Raw genomic sequence first — 10752 nt, 5'->3', positions numbered from 1 at the left:
GCACCAGCACTGTGCTCTTTCGGCAGAGATGCCACAGACCACCATCCATCCTACCTTACAGAGTAGACTAGCCGCCGTAGCCGACCTCCTGTGTAGAGTCGTGGATGATCAACCATTAAGCGCCTAGTGGTAGTTTCACGTTTTTCTACCCCCTTCCGAAGATTCTCACGACAGCAGCACGTGAACATTTGACCAGCTTTGCCGTTTACGGGATACTCGTTCACAGGCTCTTCGCAATAATAATCCGCTGCTTGTCCAAACGCTTATCTCAATGGACGTTCCTATTTGTAGCCCACATCTTCCCTACAGCCGGCCGGAGTGGCCGTGCGGTTGTAGGCGCTACAGTCTGGAACCGAGCGACCGCTACGGTCGCAGGTTCCAATCCTGCATCGGGCATGGGTGTGTGTGATGTCATTAGTTAGGTTTAAGTAGTTCTAAGTTCTAGGGGACTGATGACCTCAGAAGTTAAGTCGCACAGTGCTCAGAGCCATTTGAACCCTCTTCCCTACAGTGATCCCCCGTCCACGTCTGCTCCTCTTACATACTTCTGTTACCGCGTTATGTGCTCACAACGTCGTTTTGGGCAGTGGTCATAATATTTTGGCTGATGAGCGTATATTCGTCTTTGCTGTACCAGTTGAGTGGAAGTTTGGGAAGGGCAACAAATCGGCTCGCACTATACTTCCAGGAATAAAATGTATGATTGCGGGAACCTGGAGCCAGCAGGTATATGGTTAAGGTACATTTTTTGGCCCACGGCGCCACGTTTAGTGAAGAAGTGGAATAGTTGTAGACGTGTATTCGTGCGTCTTTCCAGAATACTGACCACATAAAAAAATCCTGAAACTAAGTACGCATTAGTTGCTTGTTGCTCGGGTCCATTCTTTAAGTGGTCCGGAACTTCGGGAACAAAAGGTTTTACACCAATGTTCGGAGCAATAAATTACGTGCCTACGGACTAACGTCTCAGGTGTTTAGATTTGTATTCGGGTAGTTCATTGGTGATTAACATCAACTTTCTCTGTCGCAAAAAATGTGTTGCTTAATGTCGGAGAGCTGGGATCTACTTCAGGCTGACTTAAGTGATGCTTGCAAATGTTAGAGAACTTTGAAGGATAATCCTGTAAAGTAAAGACGAAAATCATACTAAGAATATGAATGATTCTGTAAGCAGTAACGAATGCGGCAGACAGTTAAAGAAACTGAGGATAACATAGATTATTTTTATGTACGATATTTTTAATTTGTTAACTCACTGTGTCGGTGGAGAAGTGTCTACCGTTAATTAATATTGGCAAAATAAATACAATTTTCTTCTATAGTCACAATACTTTCCACCAAAAAATTAATTTTATAGCATTAATTTTATAGCTAGCAAAGTAATGCTGAACACACAAAGTGTAAAAATGTCAGTGACTTTAAAAATCATGAGCTGTAAATGTTTTGTTCTACTTTAAAAATCATTGAATGCGTAGTTTTTCAATAAATTACTGTGTAATTATTAAATAAATATCTCTAAAAAATAATTTATGTCCCCTTGTCCTGTACGATAAGTTTTTAACTCAAATTTTGATGAAGGGACTGTTAAGGTAAGACAGAAGATTCTACTTTAAGAGTTGACTGTTTGACTTGTACACATTTTGGTGGTAATTCATTAATATTTGGAGCTGTGTGTGACTAAAATTTAGTGGTGAGACAGAATGCGAAGTAGAGTGTTTCACATTAAATATGCTTTAGTGAAATATATTTGCACTGTTATCCTGTTATCCAACACGTAACCTCTCTCCATCTCTCTCTCTCTCTCTCTTTCTCTTTCTTTCTCTAGCTCTCCTCCGTAAGTGTCTGTGTGTGTGTGTGTGTGTGTGTGTGTGTGTGTGTGTGTGTGTGTGTGTGTGTGTGTGTGCGTGTACGTGTGTCCTGTATTTCTGTGGGTAAACAGAATTTGAGTTAAAAGTGCAGTTTAGGTCCTGGCAGTTCTTATACGACATGTTGATGTTGCTAATATGACGATAAATGATGGACAATTAAGTTGTTCACTTAGGAGCAAGATGCATATAGGAAATGACACACTACTTTCTTAATAAAAACGATTGCTATTCATTTCACTCGTAGTAATTTAAGCTGGCTCTGCTATCAGGTTCAGGCGTAACTGAAACCTCGAAAATCGTCATAAATTCTTGAAAACAGTAAATCATTTGTGGCAAGGAAGACTGCAAATGTGATTGACCGTCTTCATTTCCCATCATTCTGTTGCGATGTTACCAACATGTGATGTCATGTAAAAATTGCCGACACCTAAACTGCACTTTAACCGAATTTGAAGTACATTATGCACTACAGTTCTCTTGAACTGATATCTAAAGGAATTATGTATGAAAATATATTCACAGCTTCTCTCTCTCTCTCTCTCTCTCGGTGCGGTGTGTGTGTGTGTGTGTGTGTGTGAGAGAGAGAGAGAGAGAGAGAGAGAGAGAGAGAGAGAGAGAATGAGTTTGAAGTGCCATGATTGACTTAAAACATACTTTAGTAAGCAAGAAAACGCTGTCTGCGATTATCTGTTTGTGTCAAGAAATTTAATGGCGAGAACTGAACGACACAATTGGACAAACAAAATGCAGCAGCGAAGTATGAAACAATTATTTTTATCATTGTGAGTGAGTGTGTGCCACTCCTTATTCTTTTTATAAAAAGTCGAAACAGTACAGTGTGTTGTTACACTGTATTAATCTAACTCTTTTCAGGTCAAAGGTTTGAAGTAATTTATAGGTAATAGTATGGTTGAGAGTATATTCTTTTAGTATCAAGAGTAAATAATAATCAACGGACAGTAACATCGTTTGCAATTTTGCCAAGCAGAAACGGCAAATACGCGAGAGTCGGTACGCGCGGAGCTAGGTGACTTTGTTTCGGCCGTAGCAATACAAAGCTGACGTCATCAAAGCTTGCCCAGACCAGTATCTTCAGTCGGTCGTGCTTGTTCTCACCGAAGCTTCGCCACCGATACTCTAGCGCCAGACAACGCCAGTGTCCGTGACGTGACTGCTGTTCCAGTTCGTACTGCCCTGCCGCGCCGACTGCAACCGGAAAGTGGGTTACCCTTACCATCCGTCCGTATTCAGATTGGAAAGGACAAGGCTGGTCAAACAGAGCATGATCTAGCCTGCACAGTGAGTTCTGCAGAAGATTCAAGCATTTCTGGCGTCAGACTACTTGAGACAAAATTAACTAGGTTTGCCGTATTAAGGCTGATTTTGAGTCAGTACAAGCTAGAAATTGAAGATGTATCCATAGATCACAACAAGGATAGGGAGGAATGAGGGAATTCCTGCTACTTAACTGAATCTAGTTTATTCCTTTTGTGTGCCCAGGAGGTGAAATCCTTGCAATTCTGGTAGGGCATTCTTAACACACATAGAGAGATTAATTTCACACATAGCATCAATTAGAGATAACTCAATACAAAGAGACAGAAAGGAACAACAATATACACACAGTGATTAATAGGTACAACAGTACGTTGTTAAATACAGACAGGAAAGATAAAAAAAGAAAATAGTTCCTCCCATATTCTGTGGAGACCCCAGTATTCGGCGGTGTGAATGCCGTTTTGTTAGCTGCAGCAAGATCACTGATTAGGCGTGTCTCGGGAAGATTCCTACAGACTAGCAGATGTTGCTGGTCCCGTAAGTCGCCACTCCATCAAATTTCATCAATGCATAGGTCCTTAGATTGCATCAGTTAATATTCAATCTAGCATCAATATTTATTAAAATTAATGTTTATTTTTTCTGTTCTTACTGCTGATGTTTACGTTTCTTCCTTAAACTATTAGCTTTTAGTAACAGGTTTATTAAGATTGAAATATACTGATTTTCCTTTATTTATGTTATAGACACGCACTCACTTGCCACAGCCTATGGCAACATCTAATACAATATTTTAAAAAAAAATGGTTCAAATGGCTCTGAGCACTATGGGACTTAACATCTAAGGTCATCAGTCCCGTAGAACTTAGAACTACTAAAACCTAACTAACCTAAGGACATCACACACATCCATGCCCGAGGCAGGATTCGAACCTGAGACCGGAGCAGTCGCGCGGCTCCGGACTGAAGCGCCTAGAACCGCTCGGCCACCGCGGCCGGCAGCAGGCAATATCAGCTCTTCTTTAAAGTTACCGGCTATTAACCTTTCTACCTTTGAAGTGTCATTGTACAGCGATGTTCCCTTGAGTCCGATTTCGAACAGTAACTCAAACTGTGCTTTGCTGGAATTCCATAAATTCAGAGTTACTTTGCGAGCTGAAGCGAGGGACTTATTGAGACACACTTCCGTAACTTCTGAAAACCTGACGATTGCTTGGAGATTTATCACTCATCCCAAAATAATTTCAGTCAGGCATCTACCTCTACCACACCTACGTGTCTGCTCTGCAATTCACAATTAGGAGCCTGGCAGAGGGTTCATCGTAACACTTTCAGACTATTTCTCCTTCGCTCCATTCTCGAACAGCGCACTGAAAAAATTAACACGTACATGCTTCCCTGTGAGCTCTAGTATCTCTTATTTTATTGCGATGTTCATTTCTCCCTATGTAGGTTGCCGTCAATAATACACTTTCACATGCAGGGGAATAAGTTGGTGATTGAAATTTCGTGAAAATATGTTGCCACAAGAATAAACGACTTCGCCACCTCAACTTTCGGATCATTTCTGTGACAGTCTCTCTACTTTTCCGCGATAATGCTAGACGAGCTCTGTATCTATGAACTTTTTCAATGATTTCCTTTACTCCTGTCCAGTACGGATCCCATACCGCGTATCAATATTCCAGGAGATGACGGACACGTGTAGCACAGGCAATCCCTTTAGTACGCCGGTCGCATCTTCAACGTGCTCTGTCAATAAAACGCAGTCTTTGGTTCACCTTCTCGATAACATTTTGTATGTCATCATTCTGATTTAAGTTTCTCGTAATTGTAATACCTAGGTATTTCGTTGCATCGACATCCCTTAGATGTATGTGATTTAACGTGTAACCGAAATTTCACTGTTTCCTTTCAGTGTTCATGTGGATAACTACATACATCATTATTTAGAGTAAATGCATATCCAAACTAGGAATCCATATTTTTCGTTGGTCATGCATGACTACAGTCGGTCCTGGATTGGTCAGTATGTACAGATGTATGATTACTTGTGGATGGAGCCATTTATAGGCCGTAAATGATCCTCAATTAATGTTCCAGACTATAAAATGACAGTTATGGAAGAAATTATGGCTATTTTACCACTCACATATCATGAGTCGTAGGTTAAAAAGTATGAGTCTACACTCAGAAGTCTACATTAACTGGTAAAATTTTTGGAGAAAATGTCAGGCTGTTGACTTGACTACATTCAGTAATAGCGCCTCAGGAGATTTGCAAGTAAATCCTAGTACCATATGTTAAATGAAACTTGAAAGACAGGCATTTACTGACACTAATGGGAATTTCCAGTTTTTAAGGGAATTTTTAATGGACTAAGTGTTGATAATCCATGGCAGTTTTCGCAAAATACACTGACGAAAAAAAAAATTGCAACACCAAGAAAGAATAGTGCGACGTAAACGAAAGTTGATAGACGTGTTTCTACATCTGAAAGATGATATATATTAAAATTTCATGCCAGTTGCATAGTAGTTGTGCTAATAGCGCCACTATGAGGATACATATCAGGTTTGTTTTAAATACACGCTGTAACGGTCGAGAGCGTTAGTTTCCTTTAAGATTGGAGGTGGTGAGTTGATGTTAGCCAACAATACCTTTGCGACGAGGATATTATCAGCACCTCCGAGTTTGAACGGGATAGTGTAGTAGGGCTACGACATGCTGGACGTTCCATCTGCGATACTGCAAAAAGACTTGGCAGGAATGCAGCCACTGTACATGATTGCCCGCAGCAGTGGTCAAGAGAATGTACTGTTGCAAGAAGACCTCGCCACGAATGGCCATGCGGCATTACCGAGGGAGAAGACCAACGTGTTCGGCGTATGGCCCTAGTGCAACGTACTGCATCAGCAGCAGCAATTTGAGCAGCCGTTAGCATCACAGTAACACAACGATCTGTTACAAATCGCTTACTTCAAAGACAGCTACGAGACAGACGCCTTGTAAAGTGCATTCCACTAAACCCAAATAACCGCCATTTGCGACTTCAGTGGTGACAAGCAAGAGGTCATTGGAGAGCAGTGTGGCAGCTTGTTGTATGGAAGCTTGTTGTGTTTCCTGACGAACGCTGGTTCTGCCTCGGTACCAGTGATGGAATTTTGTTGGTTAGCAGACGGGCGGTTGAGGGCCTTCGACCAACCTGTCTCATGCTACTCACACGGGACCTAAACTGCACTCCAGAGCATGTGCCCAGTGACATGCAGCTTGTGAAGGAAATCGGACATATGTGAGACGGTTATGAATAAAACCTGAAGTAGTACTCTGTTGAACTGTGACAATCCTCTCAACGACTGGAGCAGCAGACATTTAATGGGACACCTTCTTTGCGCCCATCCTGAATCCTCTCTCCTTGACAGTCCCCAACAGGTTGCGAAGGTGGTATCTTGTACGACAGTTCAATCAGTGGTTTTGATAGAGAAGGACTACTATCTGTCGCAACATAGTAAATGGGTGTCAGAAGGAGCATGAAATCCCCAGATCGGCGACCCCATCGTGGTCAAGAAGGATAACCTGCTTCCCTTGGTTGGGAGGTTGGATGTCATTCAGCGTGTTCCTGTTGTTACATCTCTGTTACAGCGTAACTCCAGCAGCTGGTTGTAACAGAATGACCATGGACGCGAGGGATATAGTTGTAGGCGTATGGGCAATGGGCAGACCTATCACTAACTGTATTCCCACTTTAAGGTGGCGAAATAAATGAAGGTAAGATACACACCTGACAAGAGAGTTTTATACATCACAACGGGAAGGTGAATATGACACTTAACTTAATTTGGCGGTAATGAGCAGATTTTCCTATCAGTATGTAATGCAAAAATGGATGACACTCAACCGACAGTAATTATCACACCATTCCTATAATGCATGTTTGAGCCTAAGGTGAAACAAGCAGCGACAGGCGTTTTAGTATGGAATTCAGAGGGACAAGGGCAGAGGCAAGGCCGCGCTACAAGGGGTACCACAGGAACCACTTAAAGGGGTGTTCCGGGCGGAAAAGTCAACGACCGACCAGGTGACTCAGATGCGGCGAGTGAGTATAACGGCCCAACTGAGGGAGGGCAGGAAAAAAAACTTTTACAAAACTGTGTTTCGGAATTCCAAATGGATACAAAAAAAGACCAATGACGTATTTTCGATCACATGTCCAGCAAGTGTAACACACATCAGAGAGTCAATGTGCACACTTAGGAGTCTGGGACGGGCACAAAACGTCTGATTGGGGGAGACGCACTAGGAAGGAGAAAAGAGCCAAAGTTTTGACGTAATTTAATGGTAGGGACCTTGCCATTGGCAGAGAGAGTTTCCACAAAATAAGAGGTACCTTCCTATTGGTCGAAAATAGCCGTGATGTGAAGAACAAAAGAACCCAGGTGGGGAGACACTTGGCTGTGAGTAAGACAAGACGGATATTTTCGGGGACTCTTCTCTGAACTGGTGTCAAGTGCAGAATGGAGTTCATAACGCTCTGTGCGACGCAGAGAGTAATTTGTATGAACACTGCCTTCACAGTGACTGATATCCAGCTAGAAATTAGCTGTATCATCGTTTAACTCCAACTGTGGAGAAACGAACCAGCCAATTAGTTAATTGTTCTTGCAAGAACCGAGAGGGCATTATAATATGCACGCTGCTCCCACCATCCACGTCTATATCGCCACATTCTAAGACTAGGAATAAGTACATGTTCTCTCGCATAATGAGAAACATAGGGAAAGTTTCTGCTGGAAAATTCAGCAAATGTGTAACTAGTTTTATAGGAATTTCAGCGGAAGAGAGTGGCCTACCAGACGACAGCTCATCGCAGCTTAAGGTAAATACCGCGTGAAGAGGCGTAAACTTGTTGGTTCATCAGCTTGCGTCCACTGTAAACTCGAGCGACCTTGGGTAATCTTTTGCTCAATTTGTCACATAAATAACCATCCGCTATAGACTTGACTGTCATCCTAAAAATAGTACAGAACTCTGAACCAGAATCAGACGATTTTCCTTGTACTGATCAACATCATAACGTAGGTTAGGAACAATTCTGTAAAGAAACTTCTAGTTCAACTTGTCAGGTTTAGGATAATTAAACCTTCTGAGAGTTAATATTTTATATTGTTGTGTTTAGGATAACTTTTTGATGTTGACGAGATGCATTGTCCTGACAACTGTTTTTTTTTTTTTTTTTGTCACATTGAAAACTGTGTATAAGCATGTATTTTTGTGCTAATATTGCAACATTAAACATGTCATTTCAACTTACATAGTTGTCTTCAGTCCTAGAATAAATAAACCATAAAATATTGCACCTTACACCACGTGGTGTCTTCTTAAAGATGGCAGATGTCGATGTCCTCGTTGCTGCAGAAGATTAGCGCCCGGTGGTAAACTCTTTGAGCCGGCCGGAGTGGCCGAGCGGATCTTGGCGCTACAGTCTGGTACCGCGCGGCCGCTACCGTCGCAGGTTCGAATCCTGCATCGGTCATGGGTGTGTGTGATGTCATTAGTTAGGTTTAAGTAGTTCTAAGTTCTAGGGGACTGATGACCTCAGAAGTTAAGTCCCATAGTGCTCAGAGCCATTTCAACCATTTGAAACTATTTGAAGTGAGTACATATTAAAGTACCAATGATCACAATAGCTTCACTTATAACCCTAATACAATATCCACAGGTTGTTAAAAGGTAAAGTAAAGATTTTATATATGTGGTATCTTAATATGTACACATCAGTGTGTTGGTTTTTTTTCTCTGCGTCAAACAGTCTTTCCACAGATATGTCACAAACTTTATGACGTGATGTTTTCTGCATGGACATAACTTGTCAGTATAGATTGACTGTTTTGCGTCCTCGCATTACACTTCAACACCTGACCTGCTGCCCAGAGGAAAATAAGCATTAATGGTTTGCCCTTGCCACATTTACCTGGAGGCACTACCAGACACAAAAAAATACTACTCTTAACCGCTGTAATTATTAGTCTGCAGCCGCACGGAGTGTCCGCGCGGTTTGAGGCGTCTTGTGACGGACTGCGCAGCCCCTTCCGCCGGAGCTTCGAGTCCTCCCTCGGGCATGGGTGTGTGTGTTGTTGTTAGCATAAGTTAGTTTAAGTAGTATGTAAGTCTAGGTACCGAAGATCTTGGCAGTTTGGTCCCTGAGGAATTCACACACATTTGAACATTAGTCTGCAGATTAAGTAAAAACGGGAACAATCTCAACACATCCTAAAGTTATAGAATTTTCGCTGTGGAATTTGAAAGATGCTTTGGAATAGGAGTTCAGCGGTGTAACACAATTGGAAGGTGATCAAAACTAAACAAGGTAACAGCGCTGTGAAGCACTACCCCGCCGCCGGGAGAAGGAGTCCAAGAAACTTCAGCTCTAAAACCCCAAATGTGAGCAAAGACGTTACTCAGTGGCAGTTTGTGTGTTTACTTGTCCGTTTTATGCCCATCAGTCAGTACTCTACTTTTGTAACAATCAAATAGGTTCCTCGTGAAGCTCTTCAGACTGTCACAATGTATACATTAGTCGAGAAAGTAAACCAGTTTCTGGTTCATGAAGGACGCCGCCAAACGCTAGAGCAGTGCTGCGGTTGTATGCTGAAAGATATCATAAACGCTCCAAGCTGTGAACATCTGCCTCTGCAAAGATTACAGAAACGTTTAAGACACAGTAAGTGTATAGAATAAACGGTGCCTAAATATACAATGGCTACTGATAAACGAAATGTAACTGAAATTCCAGCAGCGTTAGCACATAAGGTACATGTCACAAAGAGTCATCTTGAACTTGGTAAGAATTCAGTCACACTTTTTTCTTTTCTTTCTTGGTCGCAAAGCCCAATTTGAAACAAGAGCGATGTTTTATTGAAGTGGAAATAGTGATGTTATTACGAACAAAGGTCTCGGATGCTATTTCGACTTAAATGATAATAATGCTGACTTATTATCTTCATGAATAAGAAAGAAGAATCGCTGTTGTTTCTTGTATCACTTGTTTTTGATTCAAAAAATGGTTCAAATGGCTCTGAGCACTATGGGACTTAACATCTCAGCTCATCAGTCCCCTAGAACTTAGAACTACTTAAACCTAACTAACCTAAAGACATCACACACATCCATGCCCCAGGCTTGTTTTTGGTCCCTCTTGTGATTGGTTCTTACTTTATCCTCATTTCATTGGTGTCTGGAGTGACATCTCATGACAACGATGGGAGCTGCGACCTAATCAGTTACAGAGGAGTCGGTATCTGGCGGGAAAAGGAGTGAATTAAACAATTCTGCGGAGCCTCGAAGAATGGGTAGAGTTTGTACGTATCTATTAACATATTATGAATTAATATCTCCCGTTGACATTTTCTAGCTGCATGCGAAGATTGATCTCAGGAACTACTATAGAGATTTTGATACAATTTTCGCTAATATGCTTAAAAATGGTTCAAATGGCTCTAGGCACTATGGAACTTAACATCTGAGGTCATCAGTCCCCTAGACTTAGGACCACCTATCCTAACTAATCTAAGGACATCACACGCATCCATGCCCGAGGCAGGATTCG

The 10752-nt window shown here is 41.8% G+C and overlaps 1 protein-coding gene across 1 annotated transcript in view; it reads right to left on the bottom strand.

The window, feature by feature from the left end:
- Window positions 1-995: 995 nt before the first annotated feature.
- LOC126413127 (uncharacterized) overlaps window positions 996-10752 on the bottom strand; it is a 28104-nt gene continuing 18347 nt past the window's right edge. Inside the window, exon 2 of the mRNA XM_050083018.1 lies at window positions 996-1121. Within this exon, the coding sequence (XP_049938975.1) occupies window positions 996-1121 (126 nt within the window). The remainder of the gene's footprint in view (window positions 1122-10752) is intronic.

This window comes from Schistocerca serialis, chromosome 7, assembly GCF_023864345.2.
Source record: "Schistocerca serialis cubense isolate TAMUIC-IGC-003099 chromosome 7, iqSchSeri2.2, whole genome shotgun sequence".
NCBI lineage: Eukaryota > Metazoa > Arthropoda > Insecta > Orthoptera > Acrididae > Schistocerca > Schistocerca serialis.
This window is presented reverse-complemented; position numbering and strand designations above follow the sequence as displayed.